At 44.7% G+C, this 27556-nt stretch overlaps 2 protein-coding genes across 3 annotated transcripts in view; one reads left to right on the forward strand and one right to left on the reverse strand.

Annotated features, from left to right (window-relative positions):
• Window positions 1-20931, reverse strand: part of LOC122923325 (minichromosome maintenance complex binding protein) — a 93344-nt gene extending 72413 nt beyond the window's left edge. Inside the window, exons 1-4 of the mRNA XM_044274110.1 lie at window positions 20762-20931; window positions 19889-19971; window positions 11403-11543; window positions 11203-11244 (exon numbers count right to left, since the gene is read on the reverse strand). Coding sequence (XP_044130045.1) covers window positions 11203-11244; window positions 11403-11543; window positions 19889-19971; window positions 20762-20846 — 351 coding nt within the window. The 5' untranslated portion in view covers window positions 20847-20931. The remainder of the gene's footprint in view (window positions 1-11202; window positions 11245-11402; window positions 11544-19888; window positions 19972-20761) is intronic.
• Window positions 20932-21198: 267 nt separating this feature from the next.
• The window catches only part of LOC122923322 (SEC23 interacting protein), a 60549-nt gene continuing 54191 nt past the window's right edge, over window positions 21199-27556 (forward strand). The window contains exons 1-5 of one of the 2 annotated variants that reach the window (XM_044274107.1): window positions 21199-21353; window positions 23024-23409; window positions 23479-23577; window positions 24176-24395; window positions 24498-24691. In XM_044274107.1, the coding sequence (XP_044130042.1) occupies window positions 21242-21353; window positions 23024-23409; window positions 23479-23577; window positions 24176-24395; window positions 24498-24691 (1011 nt within the window). In that variant the 5' untranslated portion in view covers window positions 21199-21241. Of the gene's footprint in view, window positions 21354-23023; window positions 23578-24175; window positions 24396-24497; window positions 24692-27556 lie in introns of both variants that reach the window. The other variant, XM_044274106.1, reaches the window with a different exon arrangement.

A 27556-nucleotide genomic window follows, 5' to 3' on the forward strand; every position in this document is an offset into this window, starting at 1 on the left:
CAGGTCTTCTGCAGGGGTCTCCCTTGGTTCCTTAGTTTTTGGATCCAGCGAGTCGTTTATACATGTTGCTTTGCCTTGTTTCCTGTACACCGTCCGTGACAGTAATACGACAGGCTGTACAGTATGCAGTGGTAGTGCGATTACACCACCTATGGAAGGGGGCGGGGGGTAATACGACAGGCTGTACAGTATGCAGTGGTAGTGCGATTACGCCACCTATGGAGGGGGGTAATACGACAGGCTGTACAGTATGCAGTGGTAGTGCGATTACGCCACCTATAGAGGGGGGGGTGTAATACGACAGGCTGTACAGTATTCAGTGGTAGTGCGATTACGCCACCTATGGAGGGGGGGGGTGTAATACGACAGGCTGTACAGTATGCAGTGGTAGTGCGATTACGCCACCTATGGAGGGGGGGGTGTAATACGACAGGCTGTACAGTATGCAGCGGTAGTGCGATTACGCCACCTATGGAGGGGGGGTAATACGACAGGCTGTACAGTATGCAGCGGTAGTGCGATTACGCCACCTATGGAAGGGGGGGGGTAATACGACAGGCTGTACAGTATGCAGTGGTAGTGCGATTACGCCACCTATGGAAGGGGGGGGGGTAATACGACAGGCTGTACAGTATGCAGCGGTAGTGCGATTACACCACCTATGGAGGGGGGGGGGGTAATACGACAGGCTGTACAGTATGCAGCGGTAGTGCGATTACGCCACCTATGGAAGGGGGGGGGAATACGACAGGCTGTACAGTATGCAGTGGTTGTGCAATTACACCACCTATGGAAGGGGGGGGGGGGTAATACGACAGGCTGTACAGTATGCAGTGGTAGTGCGATTACGCCACCTATGGAAGGGGGGGGGGGGGAATAAGACAGGCTGTACAGTATGCAGTGGTAGTGCGATTACGCCACCTATGGAGGGGGGGGGAATACGACAGGCTGTACAGTATGCAGTGGTAGTGCGATTACACCACCTATGGAAGGGGGGGGGGGGTAATACGACAGGCGGTACAGTATGGTATGCAGTGGTAGTGCGATTACACCGCCTATGGAAGGGGGGGGGGTAATACGACAGGCTGTACAGTATGCAGTGGTTGTGCAATTACGCCCCCTATGGGGGGGGGGGTAATACGACAGGCTGTACAGTATGAAGTGGTAGTGCGATTACACCGCCTATGGAGGGGGGGGGGGGGAATACGACAGGCTGTACAGTATGCAGTGGTAGTGCAATTACGCCACCTATGGAAGGGGGGGTAATACGACAGGCTGTACAGTATGCAGTGGTAGTGCAATTACACCACCTATGGGGGGGGGTAATACGACAGGCTGTACAGTATGCAGTGGTAGTGCGATTACACCGCCTATGGAGGGGGGGGGGGAATACGACAGGCTGTACAGTATGCAGTGGTAGTGCAATTACACCACCTATGGGGGGGGGGTAATACGACAGGCTGTACAGTATGCAGTGGTAGTGCGATTACACCACCTATGGAGGGGGGGGGGGGTAATACGACAGGCTGTACAGTATGCAGTGGCAGTGCGATTACACCGCCTATGGAGGGGGTAATGCGGGGTTATGGTTACAGTATCCTGTGATGGTGCATTTACGCTACATAAGAGAAATGTGGCAATTCACCAGAGTGTGAAGCATCCAGTGGTAATTACTCCACCCGAGGAGCGAGTAACTCGACAGGATGCACGGTATAGGTGGGCTGTGCAATAAGTCCGTCTATGGATGGATGGTCATATACTCCAATTACTCCATCTATGGGAGGAGGGGAATATGGATATACAGATGCACAGCAACCAGTGGTAGTGCAACTACTCCACTTAAGGGGGGGGGGGGACGACGCGACAAGATGTAAGGTCCGTGAAAGTGGTGGTGGGGGGGGGGGGATTTGGATGACAAACATCCAGTGGACTTGTTGCAGGGAAGTGCGGCAGTAACCGCATGAGGGGGAGCGCACAGGCACCACCTTAGAGGGGTCAAGTCCTTATGCTCTATGACATCTAATTGATAATATCTATATAAAAAAAGAAAAAAGAAAAGGTGGAAGGTGAAGACCAGGTGGCTGCCCGGCATATTTGTTCCAAAGGGACACGGGCCGATTCTGCCCATGAAGCGACCGGCCTCGAGACCCTCCGGAGGCTTGATGTCCATAGAGTTATAACACAACACGATTGTTGACCTGACCCATCTGCTAGAAGTTTTACTTGCTGCTTGCCCCCTACTGGTTCCAGTCCGTCTTCCTGAAGGTACTGGTTGCTTCAAGCTAGGCCAGGACACATCTACGGACATCTAGCATTTGGAAACGAGCTTCCTTCTTTGAGCCTGATGGAAGACCCAACCGATGGTAGCGATACTTAGGGTTAACCCTAACCCACTAACCCTGTGTACAGTGAAAGTTTGAAACAACCTTAGCCAGAAAAACCGATTCTGTTGTCTCTAATGGTTAAGTAGGGAGGTCTGCAGGAGAACGCCTGCATTTCTCCCACTCTTCTGGCAGTTGTGATGACTACAATGAACATTGTTTTAAAGGAGAGCAACTTTATGGGGATTTCAGAGAATCGCTCAAAGGGAGTTCCTGTTAAGGAAGATAACACTAAATTTAGGTCCCAAGTAGGAACTGTAGGCCTGACTATAGGTTGGTTTCTCCGAGCCCCTTTAATGAATCTTTTTATAAGTTCACAATCTAACAATCTAGTGTCTAAAAAGGCAAGAGCTACATGAACGTTACTGACCTCTAGCCCCTTGACTAGGCTTGCTTGAAGGAAATCCAGGATAACCGGTATGTTCAAGGCTTCTGGATTTCCTAGCCTATTTCTAGAGAATTTTAAAAAGGCTTCCCAGGCTCTACGACATGTTAGATGTAACGGGCTTTCTACTTTTTAAATAGTGAAAATTACCGAAGCTGAAAGACCTCTTTCTTTTAGCAATTCCCTGTTCAACCTCCAGGCCGTCAGACGTAGCTGTGGTGTCTTGGAGTGGAAGACTGGACCTTGGTGGAGAAGGTCTGGGAGAATGGGTAGGATCCAATAGTCTCCTGCTGATAGGCTGAGTAACAGCGGGAACCATGTCCGTCTTGGCCAGAATGGGGCGATTAGGATTACTCAGTTTTTTTCCTCCAATACTTTTGTCAATGTCTTCAGAATCAGAGAGAGGGTGGGGGGAACGCTTACAGAACTTCCTCTGGCCAGGGGCGAGACAGCACGTCTACAAAATATGGACGGTCTTTGCAAGACTGGTAACAAAACCTGTCTGTCCTGTAGAGTTGCAGAAAGGTCTAGATATGGTACAGACCATCTTTCTGTTATCTGGAGAAACACCCTATGGTTCGGACTCCATTCTCTCTCCTTTAATGAATCTCTGCTCAGGAAATCCGCTACTTTGTTTTCTTTCCCTTTTATAGGAACTGCAGAAATACAGTAGAAGCTAAATTTTCTCCTGCCCAATAAAAATAAAATAAAAAAATCTTCCTTGAAACTTTTGCCAAGGATATGCTTCTTGTACCTCCTTGTCTGTTAAAGTCAGTGCCGTAGTGATGTTGTCTGAGAAGATCTCCCTTAGTTCAAGGAAAGTGGGATCAGCCATTAAGTCAGGCCTCTGCCCTCTATGGATGGATCTGAATGAGCCCCCGACCAGTCTTGCTGGCGTCTGTTAGAATTATGGGATTTTCTTGTCGCCAACACACCCCTCAAAAGATTTTTCTTGCAAAGCCACCAAAGCTGGTGAAATCTACACTAGATGAGGAAGAGTCACTTTCTCGTCTAAAGAGATTAAGCTTTTGTCCCAGTTCTGCAGCATGAAAACCTGACGGAGTCTGGAGCGTGCCTGTGCCCCCCTTATCGCCCGAATTGTCGAGGAAATAATAAAAAATCTAACATGGGTATCTATGGATATGTGAACATACAATAAGGTGTCACTGGTCGTAGGAAAAAGAGTGACAAAGATCAGCGAATGTTGTGTTGCTTGAAAACGCCAAGCACCAGACAGAAAAATAGGGATCGACCGATATAATCGGAACTTTCAGGCAGATAGCTGATAATTTATACCGAGTGTCAATTTGTATTTTTGAAAAAATAAAATTCCCACACAAATCTGCTGAAAATGAATATGTTTATTAACGTGTAGTTTTTTTTGTCAATCTTTTTCATTTATACTTAATATTTTAGTGTTTTTTTTACTAACTTTTAGCCCCCTTAGGGACCCTTGTCCTATTCCCCCAGATAAGTGCACAAAGTGTGATGAGAGCAATAAACACTGGCACCACCTAAAGGATAAAACCACCCGTAAACACAACTCCTTCAATTACATATACAAAAGCCTTAAATTTAGGAATCAGGATAGCGCCAAAATCAAAACAGAAGAAAAAAGGAATACAAAACAACTGCTTGCACGAAGGTTTTTTAGATGCGCTTGCTGCAGCAATTGCAAAACAAACTTTTCTAGAAAAAACACACAAGTCTATTCCACTCAAAACACATTCAGCCACCAAATCGATGATTGTTTAACATGTAATTAAACTGATGTCACCTATTTGTTAGAGCCCGTGTCAAACAATATAGAGGCAGGACAAAAAAAAAGAATGGGTGAACATATTGCAAACATAAGAAAGGGATACAAACAACATTCGTGCACAGAGCCCACAAGATCCATCATAACCGTGACCCCACATCACTCCTAATAATAAACCATGGAGAGGAGGGAATCAAAGAATGTGTCAAGAATGGTCGAGACGAATATCATCTCCTGCAGGCCTCAACGCAGAGATGGAAATCTTCAGATTCCTGTAGAATTTGGAGGGGTGCCCCTTGGGGATGGGAGATAGAGGCCCGGCTGTTTACCAGCACCTCTACCTCCTCTCCCCGGGAGGCCCCTGTAACAGAAGCCCCTGTCTGCTGGAATATTGTGGATTTTGGGGTACTTTTAATGTATAAAAAGAAAATGTGGTTTTACTGTCTGGAGATGATTAGGTTACTACAGTGTCTGACCTGATTATCTCCCAGTCAGGGGGGAGACATTGTACGTCCTGTATGGGGGTCTTTATACACAATGCGGCTTTACTGTCTGGAGATGATTAGGTTACTACAGTGTCTGACCTGATTATCTCCCAGTCAGGGGGGAGACATTGTACGTCCTGTATGGGGGTCTTTATACACAATGTGGTTTACTGTCTGGAGATGATTAGGTTACTACAGTGTCTGACCTGATTATCTCCCAGTCAGGGGGGAGACATTGTACGTCCTGTATGGGGGTCTTTATACACAATGCGGCTTTACTGTCTGGAGATGATTAGGTTACTACAGTGTCTAACCTGATTATCTCCCAGTCAGGGGGGAGACATTGTACGTCCTGTATGGGGGTCTTTATACACAATGCGGCTTTACTGTCTGGAGATGATTAGGTTACTACAGTGTCTGACCTGATTATCTCCCAGTCAGGAGGGAGACATTGTACGTCCTGTATGGGGGTCTTTATACACAATGTGGTTTACTGTCTGGAGATGATTAGGTTACTACAGTGTCTGACCTGATTATCTCCCAGTCAGGGGGGAGACATTGTACGTCCTGTATGGGGGTCTTTATACACAATGCGGCTTTACTGTCTGGAGATGATTAGGTTACTACAGTGTCTAACCTGATTATCTCCCAGTCAGGGGGGAGACATTGTACGTCCTGTATGGGGGTCTTTATACACAGTGTGGTTTTCCTGTCCGGAGATGATTAGGTTACTACAGTGTCTGACCTGATTATCTCCCAGTCAGGGGGGAGACATTGTACGTCCTGTATGGGGGTCTTTATACACAATGTGGTTTACTGTCTGGAGATGATTAGGTTACTACAGTGTCTAACCTGATTATCTCCCAGTCAGAGGGGAGACATTGTACGTCCTGTATGGGGGTCTTTATACACAATGTGGTTTACTGTCTGGAGATGATTAGGTTACTACAGTGTCTAACCTGATTATCTCCCAGTCAGGGGGCAGACATTGTACGTCCTGTATGGGGTCTTTATACACAGTGTGGTTTTCCTGTCCGGAGATTATTAGGTTACTACAGTGTCTAACCTGATTATCTCCCAGTCAGGGGGGAGACATTGTACGTCCTGTATGGGGGTCTTTATACACAATGTGGTTTACTGTCTGGAGATGATTAGGTTACTACAGTGTCTAACCTGATTATCTCCCAGTCAGGGGGCAGACATTGTACGTCCTGTATGGGGTCTTTATACACAGTGTGGTTTTCCTGTCCGGAGATGATTAGGTTACTACAGTGTCTAACCTGATTATCTCCCAGTCAGGGGGGAGACATTGTACGTCCTGTATGGGGGTCTTTATACACAATGTGGTTTTACTGTCCGGAGATGATTAGGTTACCTACAGTGTCTGACCTGATTATCTCCCAGTCAGGGGGGAGACATAGTACGTCCTGTATGGGGGTCTTTATACACAGTGTGGTTTTCCTGTCCGGAGATGATTAGGTTACTACAGTGTCTAACCTGATTATCTCCCAGTCAGAGGGGAGACATTGTACGTCCTGTATGGGGGTCTTTATACACAGTGTGGTTTTCCTGTCTGGAGATGATTAGGTTACTACAGTGTCTAACCTGATTATCTCCCAGTCAGGGGGAAACATTGTACGTCCTGTATGGGGGTCTTTATACACAATGTGGTTTTACTGTCTGGAGATGATTAGGTTACTACAGTGTCTGACCTGATTATCTCCCAGTCAGGGGGGAGACATTGTACGTCCTGTATGGGGGTCTTTATACACAATGTGGTTTTACTGTCTGGAGATGATTAGGTTACTACAGTGTCTGACCTGATTATCTCCCAGTCAGAGGGGAGACATTGTACGTCCTGTATGGGGGTCTTTATACACAGTGTGGTTTTCCTGTCCGGAGATGATTAGGTTACTACAGTGTCTAACCTGATTATCTCCCAGTCAGGGGGGAGACATTGTACGTCCTGTATGGGGGTCTTTATACACAGTGTGGTTTTACTGTCTGGAGATGATTAGGTTACTACAGTGTCTAACCGGATTATCTCCCAGTCAGGGGGGGGGGGGGGGGGGGGGGAGACATTGTACGTCCTGTATGGTGGTCTTTATACACAGTGTGGTTTTCCTGTCCGGAGATGATTAGGTTACTACAGTGTCTAACCTGATTATCTCCCAGTCAGAGGGGAGACATTGTACGTCCTGTATGGGGGTCTTTATGCACAATGTGGTTTTCCTGTCTGGAGATGATTAGGTTACTACAGTGTCTAACCTGATTATCTCCCAGTCAGGGGGGAGACATTGTACGTCCTGTATGGGGGTCTTTATACACAGTGTGGCTTTACTGTCTGGAGATGATTAGGTTACTACAGTGTCTAACCTGATTATCTCCCAGTCAGGGGGGAGACATTGTACGTCCTGTATGGGGTCTTTATACACAGTGTGGTTTTACTGTCTGGAGATGATTAGGTTACTACAGTGTCTAACCTGATTATCTCCCAGTCAGGGGGGAGACATTGTACGTCCTGTATGGGGTCTTTATACACAGTGTGGTTTTACTGTCTGGAGATGATTAGGTTACTACAGTGTCTAACCTGATTATCTCCCAGTCAGGGGGGAGACATAGTACGTCCTGTATGGGGGTCTTTATACACAGTGTGGTTTTACTGTCTGGAGATGATTAGGTTACTACAGTGTCTAACCTGATTATCTCCCAGTCAGGGGGGAGACATTGTACGTCCTGTATGGGGTCTTTATACACAGTGTGGTTTTACTGTCTGGAGATGATTAGGTTACTACAGTGTCTAACCTGATTATCTCCCAGTCAGGGGGGAGACATTGTACGTCCTGTATGGGGGTCTTTATACACAATGCGGCTTTACTGTCTGGAGATGATTAGGTTTCCTACAGTGTCTAACCTGATTATCTCCCAGTCAGAGGGGAGACATTGTACGTCCTGTATGGGGGTCTTTATACACAGTGTGGCTTTACTGTCTGGAGATGATTAGGTTACTACAGTGTCTAACCTGATTATCTCCCAGTCAGGGGGCAGACATTGTACGTCCTGTATGGTGGTCTTTATACACAGTGTGGTTTTACTGTCTGGAGATGATTAGGTTACTACAGTGTCTGACCTGATTATCTCCCAGTCAGGGGGGAGACATTGTACGTCCTGTATGGGGGTCTTTATACACAGTGTGGCTTTACTGTCTGGAGATGATTAGGTTACTACAGTGTCTGACCTGATTATCTCCCAGTCAGGGGGGAGACATTGTACGTCCTGTATGGGGGTCTTTATACACAGTGTGGCTTTACTGTCTGGAGATGATTAGGTTACTACAGTGTCTAACCTGATTATCTCCCAGTCAGGGGGAGACATTGTACGTCCTGTATGCTAGTGCATGAGATGCTAGTGCGCCTTTCATACATATACTTACCTACTTGCACCTATTGAACGGCTTTGGGTGTGCCGATGATAGTGCACCGCTGTGAGCCACTGGCCCAATATTTTGATACAAATAATATATGTTTTTTTGCCTTTTGAAGGAAAGCTATTTCTTGTCTGATTTTTAATAGTTTTTTTTCTGGAATGATGTCATTGCTTGAGTCTAGCACCACACCCAGAACTACCTTCCTTCTGCCGGAATTGAATGTGACATACAATGTGCCCTGTCTGGATTGCAAACCTCAGATACCTGTGGTGACCACTGTATATTGGAGCGTGGTAATGCGTATCTGTGAGCCCTAGAGTTGCCATATAACAGTTTATTGTAAATTTCACCGTCTCCATTTTGAACGGTTTGTACTGTAAGTGCTTGTTCAGACCTTTTAGATTTATAATTGCTCCGAGAGCCGTTTGGCTTCTTTATCAGAGAAATTGGAGAATAGAAACCTTTCCCTTCTTCCCCGACAGAACCGGAGCAATGGCTTCTTTCTGAATATTACTCTGCTGGTCTATTAGGGCTCATGGATCCTTCCCTTCTAATTCCCTGTTTTGGGTGGGGGATGAATTACAATTTTAGTCCTGACTAGAGTCATTTGTTTTAGAGGAATTTACTGGGTTAAAAAGGAATCCCTTGCCCCTACCTCTATTTGCCATTTTCCAGCAAACCCTCTTTTTCTGATCTCGTCTTCCGCTCTGAAGGGCCAAAGCTCTGCCTCTGATAAAAGAATCTTGTATCTGCGGGAAAAAAATAATTTCTCTTCTCTCTCTGTCATCTTCTCTAGAGTATCGTCTAAGACTGACCCGAGAAGTCTGTACCCTGGCAAGGGATACCACATAGTTTATTTTTTGAGGCTGTCACCCGACCACGATCCTAACCATACCGCTCCCCTAGTGGCACCAGAGCGGGCTACAGATCTAGTTTCACTGTGTCCGCAGAGGCGTCTGCTGCTCGATTTCACATTGGCGGGGACATGATAATATCTTCTCTTGGGGTTCCTGCTACTAAATGCTCCTCCATCTGACTGATCCAGATGGACATAGATCAAGCAGGGCAAGTGGCTGCTACACCAGGTCTAAAAATGGTCGAAGCTTCCCAAGATCTTTTCTAATAGGGCTTCACTCTAATCCATCAGATCTCTAAGGAGACCAACATTCTCTAAGGGGAGGGCAGATTTCTTTGTTATTTTTGCCACGGGTGCATCTACCTTAGGGCATTTTTCCCAGAGGGTGGCATCTTCTTCTGAGAAAGGATATTTTCTCTTGAAAATTCTGGAGACCCCTGGTTGTTTCCCTGGGTCGCCCACTCTTTCTTTAGAAGTTTTGCGATATAAGAGTGGAGAATGAACACCATGTCGTTCCCCAATCCTTTAGACTAAGGTCCTGGACTGACTTAGGTTGCTTAGAATCCTCTAAGGTTAAGGTCGCTCAGATAGGACGACCTGTCTCATCTTCCGAGGAGTTTATTTCCCCTTCAGCACAATCCTCGTCTTGAGGTCTATTTCCGAGGAAGTGGAGAACATGCCAGTAGAGGTGGAAGGTTTTTGACACATGGACGCCATCTTGCAATCCACTGCGCTGCTTGCTTCCTCCTTGATTATAGATCTGATATTGTCTAATAGAGAAGGCGACTCTCCAGATATTAGTTTATCCAAACATTTGGAGCAGAGGCTTCTTATGTTCAGGAGGTAGACGTTTAATGCATATGGAACACTTTTTAGTGCGCCGAGACCCTTCAGCGGCCTTTTCAGTTTCCCTGACCTAAGGGTATACCAAACATAACCAGGAGGAAGCAGCAGATTCAATTTTAAGAGGAAACCCCATCACCGACTGGTGTATTAAATGATATCACCTTCAATAAGTGAGCAAACAGGGGAGGAGGACTCACCGGGTCTGCAGACTTTCGCATGGCGTCTGACTCACTTGGTCCTGACATCCTGAAGCCAAGAAAAGAAGATGGCCAGAAAATCTCCTTCCAGTTTTTTAAATAGCTCGTTGCCTAGGATTAAGGGGCGGCCCGGAAGCACTCTCAGATCTCAAACCCACGAGATCCCATCTGCCTCCGCTCATGTGACCTGGCATCCTCTAGCGAGATGTCGCACGGACGCTGCCCGGACGCTGCCTCCACTGGAGGACTTATGCCTAAGTGTAGGAAGGGCTGCAGCGGACGCCCCGCTCACTATCCAGCCTTCTTAAACTGGAGAAGAACAGGCTGGGCCTCCTGACAAGAATCCATAGGCACGCGCCTACAGGAGATCTCCACACCATACCAGAGGGACAGCAACTGGAGCCGGTAAGTGGAGGGGGCCATTTAAAGGGGTAATCTCCCAGTAGTCCGTGCCGCTGTGGAGGCGTTGGGAAAACGGTGTTATTACATGTTTTACTGGAGGAGAGCTGGATCACTATTGGCCGGTCTGCTGTCCGCCTTCCCGGAGCACAGTGTGAACAGAGTCCTGCATTCATGAGCATTGAGAGGAGAGGAGTTGTAGTGTTCTATTTACAGGGGATAAGTAAATTGGGTTCCGTGTTCCGTGTACACAGTATAACACTGCAGACCAAGTGAATAGTGCCAGCAACACTGCAATTCCCATCATTGCCACCACTTCAAACCCCTCTATAAAATAAACTAACGATTACAACTCCAGTTATCAATGGATTTTTTCCAAACTGCATCAGGGCTCAGCACACGTCATGTGTAGCATTGGGAACTGGGGGAATGGACTTTACATGTCGGGAGATACTAGCAGTACTTACCGTACAATCCGCCAAATCTCTATACTTCCCGAGGTGCAGGGCCTGGAGACATAAGGACAACGGGTTACAGGGTGGTCAGACCCCCTCACTTACAAACGCTGCTCAGTCTGCCCCATTGGCCGTTACTGAACATCTGGGTCATGACAGCAGGGACCCCAAATAACCCCCCCCCCGTACCACGGGCCCTGAACATCACTCACCCGGGCACCGGTGTCAAGATGGACAGTCTCATAGATGCCCATGTAAAACTCAGGATCAAACATGTCCTGGATCATACAGCGGAAGCGGACCAGGCCCCCCGGCTTCAGGTAATGAAGGGGGGAGTCGTTCAGGCTGGGGACCTGTGGGAAAAGATGCAGGGGAATGAGGAACCACAAGTACCAGCTACTCTGCAGAAAGCAACACTGAGACAGAGGTGAGTTATACAATCTGAGAGATCACTGTGTATGATGGATCTATAGAATATCTGAGAGATCACTGTGTATAATGGATCTATAGAATATGAGAGATCACTGTGTGTATGTATCTATAGATATATGAGAGATCACTGTGTATATGATCTATAGAATATATGAGAGATCACTGTGTATAATGGATCTATAGAATATGAGAGATCACTGTGTATAATGATCTATAGAATATATGAGAGATCACTGTGTATAATGTATCTATAGAATATAGAGAGATCACTGTGTATAATGATCTATAGAAATATGAGAGATCACTGTGTATATATCTATAGAATATATGAGAGATCACTGTGTATAATGGATCTATAGAATATGAGAGATCACTGTGTATAATGATCTATAGAATATATGAGAGATCACTGTGTATAATGATCTATAGAATATATGAGAGATCACTGTGTATAATGGATCTTAGAAATATAGGATAGATCACTGTGTATATGGATCTATAGAATATAAAATTGAAGAGATCCACTGTGTATAATGGATCATCTAGAAATATTAGAAGAGCACTGTGTATAATGGATCTATAGAATATCTTGAGAGATCACTGTGTATAATGGATCTATAGAATATATGAGAGATTCAGCTGTGTATAATGGATCTATAGAATATAGGAGAGATCACTGTGTATAATGGATCTATAGAATATATGAGAGATCATCTGTGTATAATGGATCTATAGAATATATGAAGAGCACTGTGTATAAATGGATCTATAGAATATATGAAGATCACTGTGTATAATGGATCTATTAGAAGATATGAGAGATCAGCTGGTGTATAATGTATCGTATAGTGAATTATAGGAGAGATCATGTGTATAAGTGGATCTATAGAATTATCTGAGAGATCACTGTGTATAATGGATCTATAGAATATATGAGAGATCACTGTGTATAATGATCTATAGAATATATGAGAGATCACTGTGTATAATGATCTATAGAATATAGAGAGATCACTGTGTATAATGATCTATAGAATATAGAGAGATCACTGTGTATAATGTATCTATAGAATATATGAGAGATCACTGTGTATAATGGATCTATAGAATATTGAGAGATCACTGTGTATAAGGATCTATAGAATATATGAGAGATCACTGTGTATAATGATCTATAGAATATTGAGAGATCACTGTGTAATGATCTATAGAATATTGAGAGATCACTGTGTATAATGTATCTATAGAATATTGAGAGATCACTGTGTAATGGATCTATAGAATATATGAGAGATCACTGTGTATAATGTATCTATAGAATATATGAGAGATCACTGTGTATAATGGATCTATAGAATATAGAGAGATCACTGTGTATAATGATCTATAGAAATATGAGAGATCACTGTGTAATGATCTATAGAATATATGAGAGATCACTGTGTATAATATCTATAGAATATATGAGAGATCACTGTGTATAATGGATCTATAGAATATATGAGAGATCACTGTGTATAATGGATCTATAGAATATATGAGAGATCACTGTGTATAATGGATCTATAGAATATATGAGAGATCACTGTGTATAATGTATCTATAGAATATATGAGAGATCACTGTGTATAATGTATCTATAGAATATATGAGAGATCACTGTGTATAATGGATCTATAGAATATATGAGAGATCACTGTGTATAATGGATCTATAGAATATATGAGAGATCACTGTGTATAATGGATCTATAGAATATATGAGAGATCACTGTGTATAATGGATCTATAGAATATAGAGAGATCACTGTGTATAATGGATCTATAGAATATATGAGAGATCACTGTGTATAATGGATCTATAGAATATATGAGAGATCACTGTGTATAATGGATCTATAGAATATATGAGAGATCACTGTGTATAATGGATCTATAGAATATATGAGAGATCACTGTGTATAATGGATCTATAGAATATATGAGAGATCACTGTGTATAATGATCTATAGAATATATGAGAGGATCACTGTGTATAATGGATCTATAGAATATATGAGAGATCACTGTGTAATGTATCTATAGAATATATGAGAGATCACTGTGTGTAATGTATCTATAGAATATATGAGAGATCACTGTGTATAATGTATCTATAGAATATATGAGAGATCACTGTGTATAATGGATCTATAGAATATAGGAGAGATCACTGTGTATAATGGATCTATAGAATATATGAGAGTCACGGTGTATAATGGATCTATAGAATATATGAGAGATCACTGTGTATATAGGATCTATAGAATATATGAGAGATCACTGTGTATAATGGATCTATAGAATATATGAGAGATCACTGTGTATAATGTATCTATAGAATATATGAGAGATCACTGTGTATAATGTATCTATAGAATATATGAGAGATCACTGTGTATAATGTATCTATAGAATATATGAGAGATCACTGTGTATAATGGATCTATAGAATATAGAGAGATCACTGTGTATAATGTATCTATAGAATATATGAGAGATCACTGTGTATAATGTATCTATAGAATATATGAGAGATCACTGTGTATAATGTATCTATAGACTATATCTATAGAATATATGAGAGATCACTGTGTATAATGGATCTATAGAATATATGAGAGATCACTGGTGTATAAGGATCTATAGAATATATGAGAGATCACTGTGTATAATGGATCTATAGAATATATGAGAGATCACTGTGTATAATGGATCTATAGAATATAGGAGAGATCACTGTGTATAATGTATCTATAGAATACTATGAGAGATCACTGTGTAGTAATGTATCTATAGAATATATGAGAAGATCACTGTGTATAATGGTATCTATAGATATATGAGAGATCACTGTGTATAATGTATCTATAGAATATAGTGAGAGATCACTGTGTATATGTATCTATAGAATATATGAGGATCACTGTGTATATGTACTATAGAATATAGGGAGCATCACGTGTACTAATGGATCTATAGATATATGAGAGATCACTGTGTATAATGGATCTATAGAATATATGAGAGACACTGTGTATAATGGATCTATAGAATATATGAGAGATCACTGTGTATAATGGATCTATAGAATATATGAGAGATCACTGTGTATAATGGATCTATAGAATATATGAGAGATCACTGTGTATAATGGATCTATAGAATATATGAGAGATCACTGTGTATAATGGATCTATAGAATATTATGAGAGAATCACTGGTATAATGTATCTATCGAATATATGAGAGATCACTGTGTATAATGTATCTATAGAATCATATGAGAGATCACTGTGTCTACTGTATCTATAGAATATATGAGAGATCACTGTGTATAATGGATCTATAGAATATATGCGAGAGATCACTTGTATAATGTATCATAGAATATATGAGAGATCACGTGTATAATGGATCTCTAGCATATATGAGAGATCACTGTGTATAATGTATCTAGAATATATGAGCAGATCACTGTGTATAATGTATCTATAGAATATATGAGAGATCACTGTGTATAATGTATCTATAGAATATATGAGAGATCACTGTGTATAATGTATCTATAGAATATATGAGAGATCACGTGTGTATATGGATCTATAGAATATATGAGAGATCACTGTGTCTAATGTATCTATAGAATATATGAGAGATCACTGTGTATAAGGATCTATAGAATATATGAGAGATCACTGTGTATAATGGATCTATAGAATATGAGAGATCACTGTGTATAATGTATCTATAGAATATATGAGAGATCACTGTGTATAATGTATCTATAGAATATATGAGAGATCACTGTGTTAATGGATCTATAGAATATATGAGAGATCACTGTGTATAATGTATCTATAGAATATATGAGAGATCACTGTGTATAATGGATCTATAGAATATATGAGAGATCACTGTGTATAATGTATCTATAGAATATATGAGAGATCACTGTGTATAATGTATCTATAGAATATATGAGAGATCACTGTGTAGTAATGGATCTATAGAATATATGAGAGATCACTGTGTATAATGTATCTATAGAATATATGAGAGATCACTGTGTATAATGTATCTATAGAATATATGAGAGATCACTGTGTATAATGGATCTATAGAATATATGAGAGATCACTGTGTATAATGTATCTATAGAATATATGAGAGATCACTGTGTATAATGTATCTATAGAATATATGAGAGATCACTGTGTGTATAATGGATCTATAGAATATATGAGAGATCACTGTGTATAATGGATCTATAGAATATATGAGAGATCACTGTGTATAATGTATCTATAGAATATATGAGAGATCACTGTGTATAATGGATCTATAGAATATATGAGAGATCACTGTGTATAATGGATCTATAGAATATATGAGAGATCACTGTGTATAATGTATCTATAGAATATATGATGAGATCACTGTGTATAATGTATCTATAGAATATATGAGAGATCACTGTGTATAATGGATCTATAGGAATATATGAGAGATCACTGTGTATAATGGATCTATAGAATATATGAGAGATCACTGTGTATACTGGATCTATAGAATATATGAGAGATCACTGTGTGATAATGGATCTATAGGAATATATGAGAGATCACTGTGTATAATGTATCTATAGAATATATGAGAGATCACTGTGTATAATGTATCTATAGAATATATGAGAGATCACTGTGTATAATGTATCTATAGAATATATGAGAGATCACTGTGTATAATGTATCTATAGAATATATGAGAGATCACTGTGTATAATGGATCTATAGAATATATGAGAGATCACTGTGTATAATGTATCTATAGAATATATGAGAGATCACTGTGTATAATGGATCTATAGAATATATGAGAGATCACTGTGTATAATGGATCTATAGAATATATGAGAGATCACTGTATATAATTGTATCTATAGAATTATATAAGAGATCACTGTGTATAATGATCTACAGAATATATGAGAGATCACTGTGTATAATGTATCTATAGAATATATGAGAGATCACTGTGTGTAATGTATCTATAGAATATATGAGAGATCACTGTGTATAATGTATCTATAGAATATATGAGAGATCACTGTGTATAATGTATCTATAGAATATATGAGAGATCACTGTGTATAATGGATCTATAGAATATATGAGAGATCACTGTGTATAATGGATCTATAGAATATATGAGAGATCACGGTGTATAATGGATCTATAGAATATATGAGAGATCACTGTGTATATGGATCTATAGAATATATGAGAGATCACTGTGTATAATGGATCTATAGAATATATGAGAGATCACTGTGTATAATGGATCTATAGAATATATGAGAGATCACTGTGTATAATGTATCTATAGAATATATGAGAGATCACTGTGTATAATGTATCTATAGAATATATGAGAGATCACTGTGTATAATGGATCTATAGAATATATGAGAGATCACTGTGTATAATGTATCTATAGAATATATGAGAGATCACTGTGTATAATGTATCTATATATGAGAGATCACTGTGTATAATGGATCTATAGAATATGAGAGATCACTGTGTATAATGTATCATAGAATATATGAGAGATCACTGTGTGTAATGTATCTATAGAATATATGAGAGATCACTGTGTATAATGGATCTATAGAATATATGAGAGATCACTGTGTGTAATGGATCTATAGAATATATGAGAGAATCACTGTGTATAATGGATCTATAGAATATATGAGAGATCACTGTGTATTAATGTATCTATAGAATATATGAGAGATCACTGTGTATAATGGATCTATAGAATATATGAGAGATCACTGTGTATAATGTATCTATAGAATATATGAGAGATCACTGTGTATAATGTATCTATAGAATATATGAGAGATCCACTGTGTATATGGATCTATAGAATATATGAGAGATCACTGTGTATAATGTATCTATAGAATATATGAGGGATCACTGTGTATAATGTATCTATAGAATATATGAGAGATCACTGTGTATAATGGATCTATAGAATATATGAGAGATCACTGTATATAATGATCTATAGAATATATGAGAGATCACTGTGTATAATGTATCTATAGAATATATGAGAGATCACTGTGTGTAATGGATCTATAGAATATATGAGAGATCACTGTGTATAATGTATCTATAGAATATATGAGAGATCACTGTGTATAATGTATCTATAGAATATATGAGAGATCACTGTGTATAATGGATCTATAGAATATATGAGAGATCACTGTGTATAATGTATCTATAGAATATATGAGAGATCACTGTGTATAATGGATCTATAGAATATATAAGAGATCACTGTGTATAATGTATCTATAGAATATAGGAGAGATCACTGTGTATAATGGATCTATAGAATATATGAGAGATCACTGTGTGTAATGTATCTATAGAATATATGAGAGATCACTGTGTATAATGTATCTATAGAATATATGAGGGATCACTGTGTATAATGTATCTATAGAATATAGGAGAGATCACTGTGTATAATGGATCTATAGAATATATGAGAGATCACTGTGTATAATGGATCTATAGAATATATGAGAGATCACTGTGTATAATGGATCTATAGAATATATGAGAGATCACTGTGTATAATGGATCTATAGAATATATGAGAGATCACTGTGTATAATGGATCTATAGAATATATGAGAGATCACTGTGTATAATGGATCTATAGAATATATGAGAGATCACTGTATATAATGTATCTATAGAATATATAAGAGATCACTGTGTATAATGTATCTATAGAATATAGGAGAGATCACTGTGTATAATGGATCTATAGAATATATGAGAGATCACTGTGTATAATGTATCTATAGAATATATGAGAGATCACTGTGTATAATGTATCTATAGAATATATGAGAGATCACTGTGTATAATGGATCTATAGAATATATGAGAGATCACTGTGTATAATGTATCTATAGAATATACGAGAGATCACAGTGTGTATAATGGATCTATAGAATATATGAGAGATCACTGTGTATAATGTATCTATAGAATATATGAGAGATCACTGTGTGTAATGGATCTATAGAATATATGAGAGATCACTGTGTATAATGGATCTATAGAATATATGAGAGATCACTGTGTATAATGTATCTATAGAATATATGAGAGATCACTGTGTGTAATGGATCTATAGAATATATGAGAGATCACTGTGTATAATGGATCTATAGAATATATGAGAGATCACTGTGTATAATGGATCTATAGAATATATGAGAGATCACTGTGTGTAATGGATCTATAGAATATATGAGAGATCACTGTGTATAATGTATCTATAGAATATATGAGAGATCACTGTGTGTAATGTATCTATAGAATATATGAGAGATCACTGTGTATAATGTATCTATAGAATATATGAGGGATCACTGTGTATAATGTATCTATAGAATATAGGAGAGATCACTGTGTATAATGGACCTATAGAATATATGAGAGATCACTGTGTATAATCTATAGAATATATGAGAGATCACTGTGTATAATGGATCTATAGAATATATGAGAGATCACTGTGTATAATGGATCTATAGAATATATGAGAGATCACTGTGTATAATGTATCTATAGAATATATGAGAGATCACTGTGTATAATGTATCTATAGAATATGAGAGATCACTGTGTATAATGTATCTATAGAATATATGAGAGATCACTGTGTATAATGGATCTATAGAATATATGAGAGATCACTGTGTATAATGGATCTATAGAATATATGAGAGATCACTGTGTATAATGGATCTATAGAATATATGAGAGATCACTGTGTATAATGTATCTATAGAATATATGAGAGATCACTGTGTATAATGTATCTATAGAATATATGAGAGATCACTGTGTATAATGGATCTATAGAATATATGAGAGATCACTGTGTATAATGGATCTATAGAATATATGAGAGATCTCTGTGTGTAATGTGTATAATAATAATATATGTAACATGTAGTATTACTGTCCGCATTACAGACAAGGATCGGACGGCTCTATTACGAGGCAGCTGTTCCGTGTACCTTCTGTATTTTGCACACGGAAGTCATATGTATTTTTAGCGGACCCCAAAATACAAACGGTCATGTGGATGAGCCCTAATCAGCCGCCCTTCTGATAACTCACCCGGCTGCACTGCTCCTTCTGTAGCTTCTCGTGGAAGTAGTCGGTGACCTTCTTCTCCCAATCTGGAGACGTCTCATTCTGAGCTGCAGAGATATTAATATTAAGGTGTAGTCAGACACGCGCACAGCGCCCCAGTCCCCCGCGCGCAGGCGCACAGCGCCCCAGTCCCCCGCGCGCAGGCGCACAGCGCCCCAGTCCCCCGCGCGCAGGCGCACAGCGCCCCAGTCCCCCGCGCGCAGGCGCACAGCGCCCCAGTCCCCCGCGCGCAGGCGCACAGCGCCCCAGTCCCCCGCGCGCAGGCGCACAGCGCCCCAGTCCCCCTCGCGCAGGCGCACAGCGCCCCAGTCCCCCTCGCGCAGGCGCACAGCGCCCCAGTCCCCCTCGCGCAGGCGCACAGCGCCCCAGTCCCCCTCGCGCAGGCGCACAGCGCCCCAGTCCCCCTCGCGCAGGCGCACAGCGCCCCAGTCCCCCTCGCGCAGGCGCACAGCGCCCCAGTCCCCCTCGCGCAGGCGCACAGCGCCCCAGTCCCCCTCGCGCAGGCGCACAGCGCCCCAGTCCCCCTCGCGCAGGCGCACAGCGCCCCAGTCCCCCTCGCGCAGGCGCACAGCGCCCCAGTCCCCCTCGCGCAGGCGCACAGCGCCCCAGTCCCCCCGCGCGCAGACGCACAGCGCCCCAGTCCCCCGCGCGCAGACGCACAGCGCCCCAGTCCCCCGCGCGCAGACGCACAGCGCCCCAGTCCCCCGCGCGCAGACGCACAGCGCCCCAGTCCCCCGCGCGCAGACGCACAGCGCCCCAGTCCCCCGCTGGCACAGGTGGAGCATACCTAGTACATTTCCATTCAGATACAGGCAGAGAACCATCAGCTGCACTTACCGAACACGGCCTGCACCAGACTGAGCGGCCGGCCCATCCAGTCCCGGGCCTCAGGGGCAGCGCTCATCTCGGTGGAGTGAAGCATGTTACTCTCAGACTAGAAACCTACAGAGGCTTTGGCGGGAAAATGTCGTCATCCTAAAAAGGCGTGGTCTCCCAGAGCGGCGGAAGAACCTGCACAGGCCGCCATGTTGCGGTTGGCAGTATGCTATCACATGACATTAAAGTCTTCGATCACATGGAACGTCATCTAGAAGCAGATTGGGTGCTGCGCTGTGTGGGCGGGAAAATGAGTGCGGGGAAGAATCTGATTGGCTAGGAAAGCACCTATCAGTAACGTCAAGCCGAGGTCGGCTCCTGTCTTTCATTGGCTGGTGCTGTTGGGAAGGCGGGACAAGGGGTATGGGAGTCGCTGTGATTGGTCAATTCGCTGTCATTCTGCTGAATTCCGGCTCGGGGACGTGGAGTTTCTGAGTAGTCATGGCCGAAAACAGGGCGAGTGGGGCGAACAGGAACCTCCTATTCTCCCCCTCGGAGCTCAGCTTCTCCGTGCCCTTCATCCCTGTCAGCCGCCCCGGGCCCTTGTCTTCTGGTGAGTATATCCCGGGCTCGGAGAGCAGCAATTCCCATCTGTGCGCCGCCGGAGATGATGACGGCAGTGCTTCTGGTGTTGGGGCGATGGGGGAGTGATTCCAGTGGGGGGACCAGTGGAGAGGGCCTATGTTGGCAGTGGTGAATACCATAGGGTTAGAGGCAGGGGCCCCAGGGGGGGGGTTAGCAGTGCTTGAGGTGGCCTGGTGGGCAGGCAGAGCTGTTCCTGTGCGGTGGTCGCTGCTGAGCGGTGCCCTTGGATGTGCTGGGGTTTCCTGCTGTCAGTGAGGCAGGCAGAGCTGTTCCTGTGCGGTGGTCGCTGCTGAGCGGTGCCCCTGGATGTGCTGGGGTTTCCCGCTGTCAGTGAGGCAGGCAGAGCTGTTCCTGTGCGGTGGTCGCTGCTGAGCGGTGCCCTTGGATGTGCTGGGGTTTCCTGCTGTCAGTGAGGCAGGCAGAGCTGTTCCTGTGCGGTGGTCGCTGCTGAGCGGTGCCCCTGGATGTGCTGGGGTTTCCCGCTGTCAGTGAGGCAGGCAGAGCTGTTCCTGTGCGGTGAGCGGTGCCCCTGGATGTGCTGGGGTTTCCTGCTGTCGGTGAGGCAGGCAGAGCTGTTCCTGTGCGGTGGTCGCTGCTGAGCGGTGCCCCCTGGATGTGCTGGGGTTTCCCCGCTGTCGGTGAGGCAGGCAGAGCTGTTCCTGTGCGGTGGTCGCTGCTGAGCGGTGCCCCTGGATGTGCTGGGGTTTCCCGCTGTCGGTGAGGCAGGCAGAGCTGTTCCTGTGTGGTGGTCGCTGCTGTTGAGCGGTGCCCCTGGATGTGCTGGGGTTTCCCGCTGTCGGTGAGGCAGGCAGAGCTGTTCCTGTGCAGTGGTCGCTGCTGAGCGGTGCTCCTGGATGTGCTGGGGTTTCCCGTTGTCGGTGAGGCAGGCAGAGCTGTTCCTGTGCGGTGGTCGCTGCTGAGCGGTGCTCCTGGATGTGCTGGGGTTTCCCGTTGTCGGTGAGGCAGGCAGAGCTGTTCCTGTGCGGTGGTCGCTGCTGAGCGGTGCTCCTGGATGTGCTGGGGTTTCCCGCTGTCGGTGAGGCAGGCAGAGCTGTTCCTGTGTGGTGGTCGCTGCTGAGCAGTGCCCCTGGATGTGCTGGGGTTTCCCGCTGTCGGTGAGGCAGGCAGAGCTGTTCCTGTGCGGTGGTCGCTGCTGAGCGGTGCTCCTGGATGTGCTGGGGTTTCCCGCTGTCGGTGAGGCAGGCAGAGCTGTTCCTGTGTGGTGGTCGGCTGCTGAGCGGTGCTCCTGGATGTGCTGGGGTTTCCCGCTGTCGGTGAGGCAGGCAGAGCTGTTCCTGTGCGGTGGTCGCTGCTGAGCGGTGCTCCTGGATGTGCTGGGGTTTCCCGCTGTCGGTGAGGCAGGCAGAGCTGTTCCTGTGCGGTGCTCCTGGATGTGCTGGGGTTTCCCGCTGTCGGTGAGGCAGGCATAGCTGTTCCTGTGCGGTGGTCGCTGCTGAGCAGTGCCCCTGGATGTGCTGGGGTTTCCCGCTGTCGGTGAGGCAGGCAGAGCTGTTCCTGTGCAGTGGTCGCTGCTGAGCGGTGCTCCTGGATGTGCTGGGGTTTCCCGCTGTCGGTGAGGCAGGCAGAGCTGTTCCTGTGCGGTGGTCGCTGCTGATCTCTGGTTTCTCTCTCCTACAGATGAGTCGGCGGAGGTTGGAGAGGAGGACAGCTTTCTGGGGCAGACTGCTAGTACTGTTAACCCTCCACAAACCTTCAGCTACTTTTCCCAAACCTCAAGTCTCACCACCAGCAGTGACCCATTTGCCAGCATAGGGCAACCCTTGGTCACCACAGCTTCTCAGTTGCCAGGTGCTAATGCTTTCCCTAAGACCCCGGTGTCTGTGCCGCTGCCTCCTGCAGTCCAGAATGGACAGAACATCGTGACTCCACCCAGGACCTCATCTCCATTTCCCACCAATCCTCCGTCAGTTTCCAGTGACTCCGCTGGGGTTTTCCCTCCAAACACACAGATATGCCCTCCTCCAGGCGTGAACCTGGCACCACCGCCTCCCGTCTCTTCTCAGGCAAGCTATAACCCTTACCGCCATAACATACAGAGCAGCCGGGCCAATCCTTACCTGACTCCTCCACAGCTGCAGCAGGATACCACAGTGGGCCACACCAGCCAGGCCTTCCAGGTGGCATCGGGGCCTCCTCCATTGTACCACAGTTCTTCAGCCTCCCTACCTCCCGTAAGTTTCCTCTGCCTTTACCTGCCCGTGTTCATTAGTTATGTCGTGTGGGGGGACCTCCAGAAATGTCATTATCAGTCCAGGAGGCTGCACGTTGCTTGGCTCATAGACTTGCCTCGAGAGCGCCACGGTCTCCGTTCAGTCTGGGGATGCTGCTAGGCTCGGTGCGGTGGGGGTATCTCAGTGATTGAGCCACTTTACAGCGATTTCAGTAATTGGATCACTGCCCCCACACATTACACAAATACCATGAGAGTTCCACTTTAATGTTGGGCGCCAGCAGTGACGCATCTTCTCCAGTTCATGTAATACCTGCACTATTTGCTGCTTTCCCATATCTCAAAGATAACGCCATTAACCCATAACCTGCCATAAGATTCTTGAAGAAATCTTTATACCCGTCTTGCATATGGGACACAAGCCAAGTAATGGAAGGTGTATGGGGCGGAGGTGTCCGCCTCTGTGCGTCACTATTCTGTAGAGGAATAACGGGCAGATGTGCGACACCTTCGCGCTGAGTCGTCTGGCAGGGTGGTTCTGTTAACCCTTTTCGTTCATGTGTCTGGATCTTGCATTGATTGTGTGTTTTGTCTTGCAGCCCCCGGTAGCATCTACGTTTATGCCAGCACAAATGGTGCAGTCCTATTCGAATGTCAGACCTGCAGCTCCTCCAGTGTCGGACCCCGTGCCCTTCATGCCCAACCTGTATGAGCCTGTCCAGCCCCACTGGTTCTTCTGCAGGCTTGTGGAAGGTCGGGAGATTTGGCTGCCCTTCAGCAATTATGATTCTGCCAACCTGGAAGAAGTCTACAACTCTGGTAATGGGGGGAGTTGCTATGAGGGGGCTCCCTGCGGAGGACTACTGGGCTGGGGTAGGATTCTTCTGTCTGTTTGTGATGCTCAGCTTTTCTCTTGTTCAGTTCAGCCAGACCCTGAGAGCGTTGTAGTACGTACAGCAGGGGGCCGCTATGATGTCTACCTGTATGACCGGGAGATGAAGGCCGTGTACTGGGAGGAAGAAGACTCTGAGGTCAGACGCTGCTCTTGGTTCTACAAAGGAGATGCTGACAGCAGATTTGTTCCTTACAGTGAGGACTTCAGTGAGAAGCTGGAGGTGAGTGTACTGTGGTGGAGTAGCTGGAACCAACCCCATGAGACCATCACTCCATGCTCAGAAGAGCTCACGGCTCTCCTACGCCTCGGTAATTTCTGGTGCAGGGCTATGATGACCCTGTGAAACTCGCCTGATCACATCCCTGCCCCGGAAGAACTGTTGTAAGCGTGCTCCATGTCATCTACAGTTATATAGTATAATTTTTTTATTGAAAGCCTGAGGAACGTGACTTTTTGCGCCCCTCTAAATAAAAAGTGCAGCATGGCACACGAGTGCACAAGGATAAGGGTCTATTGAAAGCCCTCTCCATAAGAGAAGGGTCCCCATAAGGCCCTGTGGGGGACAGGTGGCCAACCTCAGCCGAAGCCAATGAAGAGCTGCTTGTGCATTGGGTTAGACGTTGCTTTTGAATTGTGGTTGAACAGAATAATTTATACAACAGACTAATGGACTGGACACAAATTATGATATCCTTAAGGCTGGGTTCACACCTGAGCGTTTTACAGCGCGTTCCTACGCGCTGTAAAACGCACAACAGGCAAGAACCAATGATTCCCTATGGGAATGGTTCTCACCTGGGCATTTTACAGCGCGTACGATCGCGCTGTAAAACGCCCGACGCTCAAACAAGTGCTTGAGCTTTTATTTGGGCGTTTGTCGCGCGTTCCCGCACATAGATATTCGGGAACGCGCGACAATGTGCGCATGCCTGTCTCTGTATGCGCGATTGTAAACGCCCGTACAATCGCGCATACAGAGCGCTCGTTTCAGAACGCTCAGGTGTGAACCCAGCGTAAAGGGACACTGACAGGGCCAATAAGCATATTGAGGCCTATATATGGCAGTACAGGTCTTATAATGGGTATTACAATCATATAAGTGTCCCCCCCGTCCACATTATACATACAGTAAACTTACGTTTTATAACCTGCTCCAACGGTCTGCAATCTGCCCAAGGGGCGGCGTTTCACCTCTCTTGCGCCCAGCCAGCCTCCCCCAACTGCCGCTTTGAAGCGCCGCCCAGCTCATGAATATTCAGTTTGCTGGGCAGCTTCTGCGGTCCCTGCTCTGAAGCGCTGCGCTGAACAGTGCCCTGCGCATGCGCCGGATCTTGTGAAGTCGGGGACAGTAAGCGCCGCCCAGCGAAGTGAATATTGATGAGCTGGGCGGCGCTTCAAAGCGGCAGTTGGGGGAGGCTGGCTGGGCGCAAGAGAGGTGAAACGCCGCCCCTTGGGCAGATTGCAGACCGTTGGAGCAGGTTATAAAACGTAAGTTTACTGTTTGTATAATGTGGACAGGGGGGGTACTTAGATGATTGTAATACCCATTATAAGACCTGTACTGCCATATATAGGCCTCAATATGCTTATTGGCCCTGTCAGTGTCCCTTTAAGTTAATATTTTGTTGCAAAGCCTTTTGAGGCAATCAAGTGATGTCGCCACTCTCAATGAGTCTTCTGCACTTATCCACAGGTATTTTGGCCACTCCTCGTCAGGTTTCAGCTCCTTCCACCGATGTTCTGTAGGATTTTGATCAGGGTTTATAGAAGATCCCTTCAGAATAGTCCAATGCTTTGTTCTCAGCCATTCTTGGATGTTTTTAGTTGTGTTTTGGGTCATTATCCTGTTGGAGGACCCATGACCTTTCTGACACTGGGCAGCACATTTCGCTCCAAAATGTCTCGCTAGCCTTGACATTTCTTTGTACTCTGCACAGATGCATCAACGCAGCCCCAGAACTTCCCCAGCCTCCTCCATGTCTCACAGTAGGTACAACATTCTTTCTGTGAACATAGAGCTGATGCGACTTGCCAAAAAGCTGCAGTTTTGTCTCGTTTGTCCAAAGGACATTCCGCTTTGGCTGAGATGGATGGTGCGATCTGACAGTGATGCACCTTGACTTTGGCTTTCACCTCTAATCTCTTTAGGGTCTGCGAAGATCTGCGGTTGGGGGGTCGTATTAATCACCTAGGCAGGATAACGATGCAACTGTCTTTATTCAGCAAATGGTGATAGATGGCCCAGATAAGCTGCACCCCTGGACGCTCCGAGACCCAGTCCACGATGTCCCCAGCTGGGACCTGTAGTTCCACTGCCCCATACCAGGCTTTAGCCCAACGTTTTAGGTTGGTCCACAGCTTTAGTATCACTTGCCGGTATTTTTTGCAGTCACAGCCGATGCTTATCCACACAACAGACACCACAACCGAAGCGCATGGATCCCACTTCAACCAGCAACCACCCTCATCGCCTGGTCAGTGTCAAAAGTACCCCAATGCCGCCCCCAGGTCTGAGCATGTCCCCCTGGGAACACCCCCCACCCAATGTTAACTGTACGTAAGACTGAGCCCCTCACCAGAGACTACATGTGAGACACTAATTGCCCGCTCTCCCCCGCTACCCGATGTAGCCGGCTCCGTTACTATAGCGAATTCCTGCCCATACACATAGTGCCCAGACAATAGGCAGGCACTCTTTCTGTAGGGTGGCGTACTCCCAGTCTAACCGTTCCACCATTCGCATTTGTCGGTCTATTCTACAGTCCGGTTTCATCATACCTCCCCTACCCAGTGTCCCAGGTTCTGGACCTCAGCAATCCCCATCTGGCATTTGTCCAAATGGTCTCTCCCTTGCATGCAGCAGGTGCTCCTCTCTGGTCTTACTGAATATGGCAATATCGTCCAGATAACCCTGGGAGAACTCCTGACGGCCTGCAAGCATGACATGCTCCCTGAAAGGTGGCTGCCGCATGCTTCATCCTGAATCGCATCGCTGTAAATTGGAACCGACCAAAGGGGGTGATGAAAGCTGAACCCTCCTGGGCCTCGGGTGTCAAGGGGATCTGCCAATAGCCCTTACACGAGT

This window comes from Bufo gargarizans, unplaced genomic scaffold (genome assembly GCF_014858855.1).
Source record: "Bufo gargarizans isolate SCDJY-AF-19 unplaced genomic scaffold, ASM1485885v1 original_scaffold_1468_pilon, whole genome shotgun sequence".
Classification (NCBI taxonomy): Eukaryota; Metazoa; Chordata; class Amphibia; order Anura; family Bufonidae; genus Bufo; species Bufo gargarizans.